General features: G+C 40.8%; 1 protein-coding gene across 4 annotated transcripts in view; it reads left to right on the top strand.

Moving 5' to 3' along the window:
• LOC145440579 (uncharacterized) overlaps positions 1-14,051 on the top strand; it is a 41,510-nt gene extending 27,459 nt beyond the window's left edge. For 3 of the 4 annotated variants that reach the window (XM_080318224.1, XM_080318223.1, XM_080318226.1), the window contains 9 exons: positions 99-235; positions 3,113-3,253; positions 5,052-5,347; positions 5,739-5,844; positions 6,405-6,708; positions 9,658-9,795; positions 11,744-12,002; positions 12,648-13,012; positions 13,709-14,051. In XM_080318224.1, the coding sequence (XP_080174350.1) occupies positions 99-235; positions 3,113-3,253; positions 5,052-5,347; positions 5,739-5,844; positions 6,405-6,708; positions 9,658-9,795; positions 11,744-12,002; positions 12,648-13,012; positions 13,709-13,807 (1,845 nt within the window). In that variant the 3' untranslated portion in view covers positions 13,808-14,051. The remainder of the gene's footprint in view (positions 1-98; positions 236-3,112; positions 3,254-5,051; positions 5,348-5,738; positions 5,845-6,404; positions 6,709-9,657; positions 9,796-11,743; positions 12,003-12,647; positions 13,013-13,708) is intronic. The other variant, XM_080318225.1, reaches the window with a different exon arrangement.
• The last annotated feature ends 2,052 nt before the right edge of the window (positions 14,052-16,103 follow it).

Below are 16,103 nucleotides of genomic sequence, written 5' to 3'. Positions count from 1 at the left end.
ATCCGATCGGCCCACGGTAACTTATACGGCGCACTGTAGTATCGCGTTGCCCGCTTGACTTCGTGGCTGATCTCCGTTATGGATTTTTTCATGCTCAGCTGCCTCGCGAAAACATTGTCGTCGAGTCTGTGGTCCACAGCAGGGACGCGATTAGCGTTTGGGAGAGCAGGCTGAACGAGAAGCAGCAGAAAGAGAGACTGGAGAAACAGCGGCTGTCTGTAGGAAAGCAAAACAGGTAAGTTGTAAATATGTGGTTGTAAAATTGATGTATTTACCAGCCTAAGACATGAGCCTGCGTAACTATAGTTGGTATTATGTTACGGGCTACCATTTACCAATGTTTACCATAGCGTAGGGTGCAAATCCGACCGTGGGCACTTTCTGGTACGAATTTTTGTTACCACACCCATTCTCAAGGGTGATAATGGTTCGAATTATCCCTACAGTCTCGGCGAAATGCGTGTCTATTTCCACCCGTGTACCACCCTCGATATAAGGGTGTGAATATACACCAATTTCACACGAAATCAGAACCTACCTAAAACACACCGCGGTATAAATCGAGTACAACATTTTAATTCAAATGATGCACGCGCGTAGCAACGTTGGATTTATGACCGCGACATAGTTCTTGAGGGGGCTGCACTTAGGTAGAGCCCGCGGGGATATATTTCCTCCAGAATTGGTGTAATTGACTGGTTTCAGCTGTTATAATGGCTGTGAAAGCAAGATATTGTACCAGAAAGTTTCGTTAAATCTAATTTACATCGTGCGATATGTTTGAAATCGTCGCAGTATGCGATATTTGTTTTATATGTATGCTGCCACTTGGCTTGTAGTTAGCTTTGTTGGTTGCACATGCGAACGCTACAGTAACTACACCGCATCGTAGATATACATTATTCACTCGAAAGCTTTTCGGGTGCCTCTTTCCAAGAGTTGCAACGCACGGATTGTGGTTTTTAAAACGCCGACTGCGTCGCTATAGGTGGCAACAGGTTAGCCGTGCGCGTTTAAGTTTGAATTCGTGAAATCATCGCGTATAGCTAGCAAGCTCTGAATTACGTAGAACAGCAGCTTACCTTCCGTGAATGGGTTCTTCAATCGTCGAGTGTTTAAATATTACACTCAAATCCGTGAATACTAAATATTACGTCATGCGTAGAGGATGCGCCTTTTGTATTCTGCCATTGCCATATCATATATTTCCTGATCATAGCGATTATTTCTTGACTTGCATCTCTCCTAAGACATTAAATTTTGTATAATAATGCGTAACTTGACTATGAGTTCTTCATACGTCAACATATTGTCACAAAAAGTTTTTTTTAGTCGTCATAAAACGCCAAGAGTCCTCAATTTTTAGATCAAGTTTTCGCGTTTTTGGTAAAAAATAACCGCCCTACTAATGACTATATCGAACCATTTCCTCCATGAAAATTTCGCGTGCAATTAATCATTTGGATTCGGTGATTATCGAACAAAGTTCTATGTAACATAAAAGGTGTGCCACCGTTCGTGACCCACGTTATCAATATGAAATCGTCTGATTAGATTTTCCGGAGAATAGTAATCGTACGTGTCGTTTTCTTCGGTAATTACCATTGTGGTTGTCTATTGCCGACATCGATACGGCATAGCAATGTCGGTTATCGTATGGCTATTTCGTAATTACGTAGCAGCATAGAGTTCAAGTGCTAGCAATTTTTCAGTAATTTTAGGGTCGCGTTTTTACAGATGCAATTCAATGTACATACTTTAGTAGAAGCAACGGTTTCTCACTTTACCGAGGGCTGCCCTTTACGCTGACCCCAGCGTTACTGATGGATAATAAAGTCAATTTATAGCGGACAAGCTTTAGCAGCTAATTTGATTACCGCATAAAATTTATACTGGGTCATGAATCGTTACTGCCTGCCTTGTATGTATACTTGGCGGGTATTTATGTGTCAACGGTAGTCAATAGGTCAGGAACTTGTTACGTATAAATATTGACTTACAATTGTATAAGACATTTGACCTGGTGACAGATGATGTGTATTCCGTGTGCTAATGTCCATGAATAATTAGTGTTGAAATAAGATTTGTGCAAACTACTGGCTTTCAAAATGCTCGACTAGAACCAGAACCTGAACTACTCACTTAACAAACCTAGCAACTAGAACTAGAACATACGACTTTTGAAAATCCGCAATTGACAAACTAAAACTCAACTAATCAGATCCGATTCCGAATCATCTCATTTATTCGTATTTTATCGGATCGAATCGGATCCACATGAACAAACATCAATAGGACGGGTTTCGTCCCCCAAAACCCATCTCTGCTAGTAGTAATAACTTTGGGATAGCAATTGGCTGCAAGAACATCTCACAACTGAACACCGTTATAACAGTTCTAGTTATAATATCTACAAGGGGACTGGTTCTAGTTCTAGCTCTAATTGCGGATTTTCAACAGCGAGTAGTTCTTGTTCAAATTCCAGTTCCCGATTTTGCAAACTAAGTAGTTCTAGTTCAAGTTGTAGTTGTGTATTTAAAAAAATAGTTAATGAACGTTGAGCAACTAGAAACTATGTGTCATCGTTTGGCGTGCATCGACTTACTCACATTTGAAAACCCGCAACTTGAACTAGAACTAGCCGCTTGTTAAAATCAGCATCTAGAACTAGAACTACTCAAACCGTAAGTTAGTTGACCGGAGGCCAACTAGATCCGATCAAGATAGCGTAATGGTTAAGCGTCCGGCTTCTTGATCGGTAGGTCGTGGGTTCGATTCCCGGCCGGGTCAGACCAAAGACCTGATTAGTAACACTGGTATCCATGGCTTCCCTGCTTGGCGCTCATGCATTACTGGGATAGCATGGAGGGGTGGTGCATGACTTAGAAAGTCGTAACGGCTATATCTGCACTTCCTTGTCCAGCGGCATATGCACATCATGCACTCATGGTATGCATATGCGCTGATCGTGTGTATGTATATCATGAGTCGGTGTATATGCCGCAAAAAACATCGAGGACAAAAATAAACTACGTCCTTTCCTTTCCTTTCCTTTCTTTTCCTGTGGTTTGTACAAGCCCGGTTGAAATTGAGAGACGTGTTTGAATTTCAGCGGTCGTAAAAGGTCGACCTCTGAAGTCGTACAGCCCACTGAAAATTCCGCGACCGATACTACGCCGGCGAGCAATCTCATCCTACCGTCTTCGGAACATATCGAGCGGGAATCTGTGGATATTTCAAAAGTTCGAAACAGGTACGGATATCGCTTGACAAGTAAATCACCAGAGTCGCTACTTATTAAACAAACATCTATGTTCGCAAGGGATGTTCAAAAAAATCAATTTTCCGAATTCTGGGGATACACTGATTAAATTGTTAGGCTGGCTAACAAAAACTATGCAGATCGAATTTGACTCGATTCCAGCTGGTAGATGTGAACGCACAGGAGTTTGGAATATTCTATATTCTATAATATCTATATTTATAGATGAATATTCCCAGTCTAACAGTCACAGATTATAGTTTCCTGACTCCCTATTACCATGTTTGTTGTCGTAAATCGCCGATATTTGTGTACGTCTCATGGCCGATACCGATATTTGTATTTATATCAACTCGATATTATCGGGGAACTTCACAGATCCTACATAATTCCTTGCCAACGCTAAAACCAAACTATACTTTTCTGACAATTGTCATTCGAGCAAAAAGCCTTATCTTGGGCTTCGACCTATCACGTTGTACATTGTTCTTAAAGCTCATTACGGCTGAGCTTTATCTAACCGCACGCAATGTGAACTTATCAAACCGACACACGTATGAAGCCTTTCAAAACGAAATACGTATCAGAAAGTAACAACCCCGTCAAACTTGGCGAACAGCTGTCGATGGTTGCCAATCTGAAATCACACCCACGATGAAACGGATCGAATTCCCAAATTTCCGTTAGATATCATCAGGATATTGGAAACGCGTGGTCGGAATAATGTCATACCGTCAATCAACGAATAAACCACTGCAAGCGTTAAAACGACCGAAAGCTTGTCTTCGTGATGCTCTGATATTTCACGCATTTTTGTCAATATTTATGTATTGCTACTTCAGACTTCCACACGCCGTGTTTTGTACGCCTATGGCCTACTATATGCTGGCTTGACATATTGCAGAGGGGGTCAGTAACGATTACTTCTACGTTTAGGGAGTACTCAAGTAGGATTTGCCTACTTGCAGTACTCAGTCAAGTAGTTATGTTTTAAGATTGCTTGAATTTCTATTAGAACCGTCTCTAAACAAAACTACTGGAACCCGTCCGTTTTTACAAGGCCGCCGCTGAATAACTACTGAAAGTATGTGACCCACTTGACCAATTATTTACTTCTTGAATCTACTCAATAACATATGATCATCTACTTTTCACTTGAAGTAGTTTTGCCGTGTCTTGGAAATAAGTACTTCTACTTGTAATGGTGTAGAAATATACGGCGTTACTTCCACGTCTTGAGTGGAAACACCGATTACTTCGACCTCCTGTATCCCTTCAACCAAGCTAACCCGTGTTGCGAGAAGAATGTGACAGCTAGAAAGGTTTCGGCTTTTCTCAATTATAGGTTACAAGTCGAATTTTAGCTACACAGTTTTTCCCAAGCTAGATTCGAATTTCCGAGTACGCAGAAACTAGGGAATCGGATTCAATTCCGAGTTGAAAAGATATACAACAAAAAACAACTCCCGTTCTCATCAAATCAGAGTTTCTCATAAGCAGGAGAATGGCAAATATCTGTACACCGAGATTATCGCGTGTCGAACTATAGAGTTCTCCTGTAGCATTTTCTGGAAAGCCAGACATTACATTAGAATGATTATGAAAGCACAGAACCACTTCACAATTTGGATTAGCGTTCAATCACCGGCATTTCGTTCAAATCAGTTTAATTGGACAATTAGGATTAGGTATAGTTATCCAAGTCTGGGTCAAATATATATGCTGGAATTGACACGTAATGAATTCTAGATTCACATTATGTAACGCAACCCCCTCTCTACCCCAACAGGTGGAAAAACATGGACGCAACCAACAAAGCCAAGCAACCGGATCCGGTTATCCCCAAATTCAAACCCGGTCGCAAATCCACCTTCACCGTCAACGCCGCTCCCGCATTCCGCTCCTCGCAATCTCCAGCTCCCGCCGTCCACCCGCCCAGCAACGCCCACGCCGTCAACGCGAAACAGCCCAAGCCGGTCGTTCGCTCTTTGTCGCATAAGAAAGAGAACCCGATCGACAGGGAGATCAGGGAGGCCGCGGAGAGGGAGGAGAAATGGAAGCAGGAGCAATGGGAGAAGACTTCCGGTAAATGTGATGTCTACTAGGGCTGAGTTCAATGATTCGAGTACTCAAATATAAATCGAGTATTAAGTCTAATGATTCGAGTCTAGTAGCCATAGATGATTTGTTCGAGTACTGAAATGATACCATCCTAGACACCATGAACTGATATATCAACGAGAATTATAGTTCTGATAGCATTTTCAACTGTGAAAGGACGTAAACCTCGATTGCTTGTATCGTAGCTATTGAGTTCATAATCTTGTTTGTCACGCCCATCGATGCGTATGACTCCTCTGTTACGTTAACCGAGTTCAATACATGTTTACCCCTGACGGGTATCAGCCGAAACTATTCGGGTTTATTTCAATATTAATATACTATTCAATTTGATTCATGTCTAATCTCCACCCAGAAATATCGACCGTATCGTCCGAAGACGTGTTTTCCGAAGCGAGCTTCAAGGGCAACACCATGCAAGACACTACGCGCGGTGACGTCACAGTCAACGGAAGTTCAGAGTGAGTATCGCGAGTTGGAAATTGAATCGAATCGAAAAAAAACGACTGGGATTTACGATTTTTGCCGGATTTCATGTGGATTTGGCTTTCAAATTGATAACCATTCAAAATTTTCATGCGATTTTGTTTAATTTTGAGGCGTCACCGTATCAGACATGGACAACTATATAATTCTAGTTTGGCAATTAGACTGATTCCAGCGAAATGTTGGCATTGTAATTCTAATCTAATCTGTGAAACGTTTCTATGGTCTCATGTTAATTCTAATCTAATTTTTGGTTTTCCTGAAAATGCTACAAGAGATCTGTATAGTGGGAAACGAACCAAGCTTGGTGCACGGACATTGGCAATTCTCTTGCTTATTAGATGAACTCTGATTTGATACGAACTGAACTTGATTTTTGTTGTTCTTACTAATTTGCATTTAATTCAATTTCCAAATTTTGCGAAAAAAGTAATTATAACTGTAATCTAATTTGTAAAAGCTGTGTAAGTAAAATTTTAGTTATAATCTAATTTGTAAAAACTCAACGTTTTCCAATTATCCTACTCTGATTCAGGCAAACGACGCCAGTCTCGCCGGCGGCGCATCAAAGTCATGAAACAGTCCGCGTTACGTCACAACCAGAAAACCAAACCAAGGAAGCAGATTCCGAATCGCTTTCAAGCTACGGATCCGGATCCGGAAACACGGCGTCCTCGGCCACAGAAAATTCAGACAAAACCACAGACGCCACTGACTCGGGCATAGATGAGGGTCAAGCTCCCGCCACGCTAAATCTAGCAATGACAACAAAACAGGAGTTTGTAACATCACCTACTATAAATCCATACAGCGCCAAGTCTCCGGAGAAAGAGAGAGAGGTAAATATAAAATGGAGTTTGCTTGTTGCGTTCATGTGCTGTGCGAATGTTTTGTCGGCTGTTGTATGCTGCTGTAAGCCTAAACGCGATGGTTGCGTGCTTGCTGCTCTTTTTACGGCGTTTTTACCGCGAAAAGAATGTCGAATTTGGTCGGATAATAAATACCTCGTGAGAGTTCGGGGTGAGCACAACTGTTCGAGTATCCGAATTCGGCTGTAATGATTCGATTCGAGGGTGGAGTTTATTTGTTAAAGTTACGATCGATAGCATACGCCTTCACGCCAAGAGTACTGTTTCACTAACGAAAAATAGAGTTTAAATACTCTATTTACATAAAAGAGAATGTTTAGGGCCCGATCGATATAGGATTTTGAGGCGATACAGATAACTGTCATACCTTCACGGATAACCCCGATATATTTCACTAATGTTCAAAAGATATTGCACTTAACTTAGGCGCATTTATGTGAACAGCTTTTTCGCCATTGCTATGCTATGCTGACATGAAGTAAAGTAGAAAGGGCGGGTCTAGACTCTTGTAAGCTACAGAAAATAGATCAATATTACCAGTCTAGCGGTCGCACAGGATAGTTCTCATACAAATCACGAAAATTGCAGACATATTTTTCACTTCTCATTGCCGACGCCGATATTTTTATCGATCTATCGTTTGATATCGACTAACTATCGGCGAATCGATAATCACCCGGGCTCCGCGCACAGTACCTTTGAATAATATATCCATATTGATTTACCCGAAGCTTGTCGAACCGACACCCGTACGGGGTTATCTTCCGCTATACTGTTCTGCAAATGTATATCCGTCGTTAGAAAACCCGACTAGCCGTAGTTCAGAATTGAAAAAAAACTTGTTTCACGGAAAGACGTTCTGTCAAGTAGTGATCGATCCTCACAATGGCTTTAAAGCGATACGAAATAGTCACAATTCATAAATGCTAAATTATTTTGGGCTGCGTTGAACTGACATCATCTTCACTGTGGCCGCACATAAAGGATACATATTTGAATCTTTGAAAAGGCATTATTACTGGTATAACATTATAATAGGTTGTATTCAAGGAATCCACTCAGAATCGAATCATTTAGACCAGTGGTTCCCAACCTTTCGACTCATCGCCCCTTACCAAGCTCGACAAAAATTTTCGCCCCCACTATTTACGGATTCGAAAAAGTGGACATGCAAACGTAAAATGTATTTACCTTACTCTGATCACTGGGGGATTGACTAAAAAATATCATTATTCCGAGTAGGTGCCCGGAAAACCAGTTTTCGTGTCTACTTTCCGTTGAGCGTTTAGTCAACTTTTGCGTCACATGCAGAATAAGCCGTCTTCAGGCACGTTTTTTGCCGTGTTAAATAAATACATGAACGTTCTAACATTTTCGCCCCATATCGCCCTCCAGTGGTCACTTTGGTATTTTCGCCCCCTTGTTTATTAACACCGTCCAGCGGGGTGCGATGTCGTCCACGTTGGGAACCACTGATGTAGATACTTGACTTTGCTCAACAAGTATTATCCGTTCTATCTTATGTATGACCGAATCTTAATACGCGATATCGCGTTGCTTGCTGGCAGTACGGAATGGTGATTTGGTGGTTTTGGTTTCGCTGCATGTGCTTGCCTGTTTGGCTTGGGACGGTATGTCTTGGTGTCTGTCGTTGAATAGTTTATCGGGCGCAGTAAGGCGGATTATCGTTGACGGAAATGGAATGATTCAAAGGATCCGTGGACATATGAGCATGCGACGCAATAGCTTATGACTTTTTGGGGTTGCGTTGGTTTTAGTTTTAGGGTTAGGCTAGGCAGTGCTATGGTTTACACCCAACGGACCATCGCACTGTTATGAGTGAGCTGAAGAGCTTACATGGTATACGATGATATCCGAAATGAAGTTATCTTAAACCTATAAGAGCCCAAGTCACGTCACCATTAACAAACATTCACATTAAACATGAAACTACTGGCTTCTCCAGAGCGTGATTTGGTTGTGCAAGCCAGCATTTTTCTCCCTGGTTAATATTATATAGTCCGAACAGCACAACAGAGTTTATGTTGTAGCCGACATACGCTGTTCAGTCTCATCGACTGCATCCAGAATAAAAAAAGTCTTGTGGGCAAAATACAGCAACAACCTTCTCAATAAATTTTGGTACATTTTCGTTAGATTAATTCATTGTTGAAACTTGATGTTTTTCGTTCGTTCAACGTTAATGTACCAACGTCAGTTGATCACTAATTTTGTGGGCTATTGGCATACATGGTTTGACACTCTTTGGTCAGGAGTAAGGATTCACTTTGGGCTTGGGACGTAGGTGTTCAGTAAGAAAGTACCTCAACTTTTCCACAGTTCCAAATAGGTTTTGCGGCCTATTTGCACTACCGAATCAAGCGGTCATGTTTCAGACCACTTGTACTTCAAATTTAGGCTAAAATGGACCTAGAATACTTATGCATTACTTCGAAACTGGTACATGTACTTGAGAAGAAATGTGCGACGTTGCTACTACTACTTGAGCACCAACGACGACTACCACGAAGATAACTTCCGCCTGGATTGAAAAAATGATTCACATCGAGATAAATCCAAATATTTTCGACTGACACTCGTCAGGGATAATGGTCGGTAACTAGTACAGAATTCAAAGGTGTACCATGTTCTTTCCAATCCTCTCCTATTATCAATATATTATTCATTTGATGACTACTTATAGATCCCCTTTGGGAAAGGGTTAGTGTTGTAGTCATAAAGTCACACGCTAAAGTGTTGCATGCTCAAATGTCCGGCTGAAAGAACATTGTGATGTCACAATGTTCCAAATCATTGAAAATGATTTGCTGACGTTATGGAGCGTGTGGGCGTGTCGGAGGCGTCGTCTTCTCGCACCCGAAGAAACCAGGACAACGACAAATGCTTTACCACCAACAGGAGGAAGCCGTGTTTCGTAAAAAGCGAATTTCCTCGCTCACCAGCGCCGTGACGCCGAGAGGCTGGGACCCGAGCAAGACCCGGATAGGACCGGTTTCTCCTGTCAGCCCAGTACAGAGAGGCGTGCCGCGGCCCGAGGTTTGACAACTGTCCTATCGTGTGCATACGTTTTCCTGACTTTTCTAACGAGTTAAACATCGCTACTAACTCGCTACCCTGGTATGATGCATGCACTCATACTTCACAGCACGATCTCAATTCAGCGGTTAATCGCGGTAAATCTCCACACGAGCAGACGTCAACAGCTGGAAAATTTCCGTCTTTTTAAAGTTGAATTAGAATTAGAGCTACAGCTTATTCCAGATTAGATTACAATTAGAATTACTGAATTCGTAAAAACGTATAAATTGAATTCAATTCCTAATTAAAATGAAATACAACAGAGATCAAATTCACATTTCATTGTCTTAAGCAGTATGGCGGCAAATGTCTGTACACCAAACGTGGATGTTACGCACTACATAGTTATTCAACATTTAAATTATGTTTCAATTAAAATTAAAATGTGAGCATAGACCCTTTATATAAATTAGATTAGAATTACAAATACTTGTGAGCTTTATCGAGGTACTGAACTTCAATATACAATTAAATAATCCATATCAGTTGCTGGCAATTACCCGTGACGTGTGTCAGCCGGAAATATTCGGGTTCGTTTCGATATGAATATACAATTAAATTAAAATACTACATTTAATAACCATAAAATCGTAGCATCGCATAACCAATAAAAGTACTCTTTTGTCTACTCGATTCCGTAGTTAGAGTGCTAGTCTATCCAAAATCCTAAAGTCCTAAATACATAGATCATCACACCATGAGGCACGAAGTATTTCACCAGCTGTATATATGAGCTTTGACTTTGAACTTGAGCAATATAGAAACATGGAACTTTTGAGATCAAGCGTAGTTGCATTAACGACCGAATCGGTCATTGACATTTCTCGTTATCTATGTCAAGTACCCGCCATTTCGAGGTCACAATCTTCCGAGTTTTATTGGCGTACGGGTGCGCCTTAATTTATTGTGGAACGACAAAAGTTCAATATCAAATTATTTTCGGAATATATTATGCTGTAAACGTCTCGTAAATGTTCATACCGATGATGTAAGAAACGCGACGAAACTGTTTTACTCGGGCAAATGAAAAAAAAGCATCAATATGTCTATCTCGTGCTCACACCTGTCGGCTTATCCTTCTCTGTTGCTGTCAATTAATTTTCTAATTGATTGAAAAAATAGCACATTTATGACACAGTCATATATGTGACGCTTTTAGATCGTGAAATCTGTTCTTCCCTCTATTTTAATTTCATCCAGATTGTACCACTGTGCCCTGGAAATAAATGGACAAGAAACAGGTGTATTTACCGGATTTCCACCGTAGTCAAGGGTGCCTGTCAGACCATCGGCACTTTGGGATACCAAATCTTGGTCTCATAACTTCCTCAATGGGTGAAAATGACTCTATCACGCCAGTCGTATGCATCTGTATGGCATAGGTATATACTGGGTATATACGTGTGCCACGTTTTTGCGACTTCTCTGCTGGGTGTTACACGAAAACAGCCCGATCCACCCCTAGTATATATTTTCTTACGAATTTGTGTATTCGACTCGTTTTTACTTATTGAAATGGCTGTGAAAGCGTCGTTCTGTTCAAGTAGTGCTTTACCCGATTTCCACTATCCAATCAGAATTAACAAGTAGAAAATTTTAACATTATAGTTACAGCTACACAATGTTTCCAAATAAAATTAAATATAATTCCCGTATTTGTAAAAACTTATAAATTGAATTACATACCTGAATTGGAAACAAATACAGCAAAAATCAAATTCAGGTCGTATCAAATCATAATTCATAAGAATTGAATTGCTCGTTTTGTACTATACAGTTCTCCTGTAGCATTTTTATAAAACTCGAAATTAGATTAAAATTAAAAAGAGAGCGGAAACATTGCACAAACCAGATTAGTATTACATTACTGGCAATTTAGTGAATAATATGTTATCGCGTTCCACAGATCACAGCAGCTGTAAGCCCACAAGCCCTGCAACCGGTGAAGGAAATTTGCGATGTCAAATCCGAGACCGTTCTCAATTACGCGCCGACTGCTGGTCTATCTTCTCCCAGTTATCAGACCAAATCTGAGCCGAGCGTAACATTGGAACCGGCCGTAACCATGACAACGGAAAAAGATGTCGCGCCGCAGGAGAAGGACGCACCCGGCCCCGTCGAAGAAACGCGCATTCACCCCCAAGCGGCTCAGCCGATAATAAACGGTATGAGTTATTTTTGCGTTGTATAGAAGTATAAGGCAATTGGAGTATTGTGGTAACTGACATTACAACAGGGTGTGTATGAAGTGAAAAGTTGAAATATATATCATTTATAATATGAAAAATAATATCATGGCAGTTCTACATCAATTTGAAGAATATTTGGTGCTTTTTCAACCGTACCAATTTCATAGCACTTTGTGACAATGCTGTGAGTTGAACACGACTTCTCAAATATGTCATTTCCACTCGCGTGCGTAATTTTGCACTACAGGTTTCGTTTAATGCGACATGACCTATTGAGGTTTACAACTTTCCGCAGTGGATAAGAATTTATAGAATTCTCGCTGATAAATTAACTCTGAAGGTCAAGGAGCGCATCATTTCAATACTTTAAAAATCGAATCTCACAACACAACTCTTATCATTAGAATTAGCAATCGATTCTAATTAGAGTACTTAATCACCACGCCCAGCCCTACACATAAGTAAACCATTTGAAAATTTACCATGTCCGTGGAGATTCTAAAGTCCCGATTCTGTAATATCTTTTTTTTTTCAAATTGGCTTATCACAACAATTGTACGAGATCTCAAAGGCATGGCATTGATGGGAATGAACGCAATGCTAATCGCGGTTCTCTTATAGGTCCCAAAAAGGGCGGACCCGTGTTCGTGAAAAAACACGGCGGTCTGGTGGGCGTGTCCTCCAGCAAGAGCCAGCTGCAGACGATCATGGCTCGCGAAATGGAAGACGCGGCCGCCAGAGAGGCGGAGTGGCGAAAAAAGCAACTGGAGCTGGTCAGCAAAGGCGCCGACTTGACCCCGCATCCTGTGGCTCATTCAACCCGCGAAATCAGAACGCCGTCCGTGACCGTGCAGCCGCCTGTCAACACCCGCGATCAGGAGGAGGACGATATACTACGCAGGCCTGTCGGTAGCTTGTTTGATAGATACGATGATGATGTCGCTGGGACTGTGGGCGATGTGGGTGACGAAGTGAAAAAGCGCGAGGTTTGTAGTGGTCTTTTAGTAGCTAGGAATCGGCGTTGTGCAACTAGAAAATGTTGAGCTCTACCAAATTAGATTGAAATATAAATTGGTAATTTCATTGAATTGCGAATTAGGGAAAAATACCGTAATCTAATAAGAGAGAGGTTCGTGGGATATTTTATTAGATAGGAATCCGGAGTCGGAAAATGGTAAAATATTACGAGAAAATTTTTATTTCAATTTCCAGTTTTTGCGGATTCAGTCATTGTCATTCTAATCTAATTCGGAAAAAACGTAGCTATAAATCTGCCAGTAAGGTATTTTGTGAAATGTTTCCATGCTCCAGTTTCAAACCTAATCTAATTTTTGCATTTCCTGAAAATGCTACAGGAGTACTGTATTGTGGGAAAGTTGTCAAGATTGCTGCACGTGTACATTAGACATTCTCGTGTGCATGAGAATGAGCTTTACGTTGATATGAAGTGAACCTGATTTTTGTTTCTTTTTAACCCGGAATTGAATTCAATTTCTAGTTTTTGCAAACTCGGTAGGTCTAACTCTAATCAAACTTGGAAAACTGTATATCTACAATTCAGATTCTAGTTTAATTTGGAAGAGCACTGTGATTATACATTACAATTATAATTCTAATCTAATCTAGACAAAAACTAGCTATAATTCCACTTCTAGTTCTGAACTCTTTCCGTATCCGCGCAGGTCGTGAAAGCGATGCGCGTGCCAAAGAGAAAAAGCCTTCTCGCCATGAGATGGGAAGACGGACAATTTCAGAACACCGCCCCAGAGGAACAGGACTGAGGGAATGTACAAAACCGGTTACGGGCCTCCCCGGATTCTTCAATCGGTGCTCGCTTATCTCCGGCACGGTCGCGACCGAGAGAGGATTGCGTTTCAATCAGCAATATCGATTCGTGAATATTACGCTTTTTACGCCGCACATTTGGACGTTGTACTTTTGTGTCGCGTGTTGAATCATTTTATAAATAACCCATCGTGTTTGTCTATAAATGGACGCTTCGATTAAACTACCACATCTATTTTGTATTCGAATATATATATATATCCGGGCTTGGAAATAGTGGGGAGCATGGAATGTGAAATGATGTCTTCATATCGAAATAAACCCGAATTTTCGGCTGATACTTGTCAGCGTAATCGTCAGAAACTGGTGGAGAATTCAATTAAATTGTCTACTAGTTGCTGGCGCTTACCCTGAAGAGTCGGCAGAGCATATACTGGTTTATTTCAATTCCAATATATTATTCAATAGTATATTGAAGTTTTGGGCCTCCAAGAGTCGGTATTTAAATTATGTTCCAACGCCAAGCTGTGTCGAAGACGCTTTGGTCCAACAATAAGTTATTCAGACTGGCTTGAAGCAACTAACTTGCGTTTGCCTACGCCCGTGATTTTCGGCCTATTAGTCACGAGCAGCAGTGTGGCACGACGCTGTTATCAATGCTTCTCAGAGCTTGTAGTAAGGTGTACTGTACAAAGTGTACATGATTCCCGAACTATGGTATAGCCCCCGATCCTTAGGTGTGCCGCAAATACTTTGAAAAAAAAAAGCTGCATAAATATTCTACACACGGCTTGCCAAGATGCATCAATTGCATATTCGAATTACAAGTGCTCAATCAACTCACAAACAGGAAATATTTTTGCAAATGAGCACATTATCTTAACCTCGGTTTGCACTGGAACTTCCAAAACTTGTCAAGAAGTTATTCAGATGGGTGGGTATAGTGGATTTGGACGCAACGAATCAAGCATTCTTGTTACAGAATATGAACAAGAAGAACAGCTCAATAATTTACGAAACGACGCGTTTTTTAAAACGCTGTTTCCACAAAAAGGATTTATATTTTAATTCCTGTAACTTGAGCAAATCAGTCGTATTAAAACGTACATGAAATCATGCCGAAGCAGCAAACGTTCTATATAATTAGACAAGCGTGTCACAAGTAGGGGAGATGTGGTACCGATGGATCAAAAATTGGAAAATGATCACTGGCCCCAAAATGTTCAGCCGAAAACAGCAGATCTTTCGCTGGCTCAGCACTTTGATACAAGCTCTACCTATCGCGCACATATACATGAATATCCGTCTTTTCAAAAAATATTTATGGACGTTTAAAATTTGTTGCTCGAACGTGTCATCGGTCCCCACCCGGTGGGTCCAATGGCACACGACCCGGGGACCTATGACACATATACCCTAAAAAACTCAGATGTGACAACTTTTCCTGCTCAGTATTATAATCTAAGCTACAGCAAGCCAAAGAAGAATTTCCGGTCGCAACCGTCAAAAAATAGATTAAATATTGACTCAAATGTTGTCATAAAATCACGTTTCGATTTAGGCTCGGACTTATAAATTTGAGGGTACATACATATTGCCCGAAAATCGACAGTGTGACTTCCAAATACCTCGTTATAGCGATAAAACATCATATGCAATTATTACATAAAGATTTTCTGTACGTAGTCATGTTTCATTTGGTTCATGATTAGTATGCTTGATTATTTTGCTTGATTTGGCTATTGTATCATCGGTCCCCACCCTACTAATTTTGTACATGAATCGAAAAAAATTCCACTCAAGGAAAGTACTGAAAAAAAATAATAGGTTCCATTATATAGCCTGATACAAGCCCTAGACTTCACAATGAAAATGATTGCTGGTTTGTTCGTGTTGAAGGTTACAAAGAAAAATGTATATGTCGATCTAAATTTAGTTTACACCCCCCAAAACAAAAAACATCTGTGAGAGACCCCATAGTTCGCGCACGTCGAATTTTTTTGTATGTGAGGAAAGATGTTGCCAGCATGCAATTGTAGACAAGTTCACGGAGTGTAATCATGGAATGATCATAGAGAATTTTCAAAGTATTTTCGGTCCCAGTGATCCATCGGTACCACATCTCCCCTACAGCGATACAACAAATAATTTTATCATGAAATATGGTAGATCGACAGTCAAACGATAGAAAGCCGGTAGATACGTGACGCCGTCTTGTGTTGGCCTGGGAGCTGACATGAAATAAAGTGATATCAACAGCATTTTATTATGAACTTGGTAGATAACGACCTA

This window comes from Botryllus schlosseri, chromosome 6 (assembly GCF_051294905.1).
Source record: "Botryllus schlosseri isolate E-star chromosome 6, Bs_hap1, whole genome shotgun sequence".
Lineage (NCBI taxonomy): Eukaryota > Metazoa > Chordata > Ascidiacea > Stolidobranchia > Styelidae > Botryllus > Botryllus schlosseri.
The sequence above is the reverse complement of the archived record's forward strand: the minus strand, read 5'-3'. Positions and strand labels throughout refer to the sequence as shown.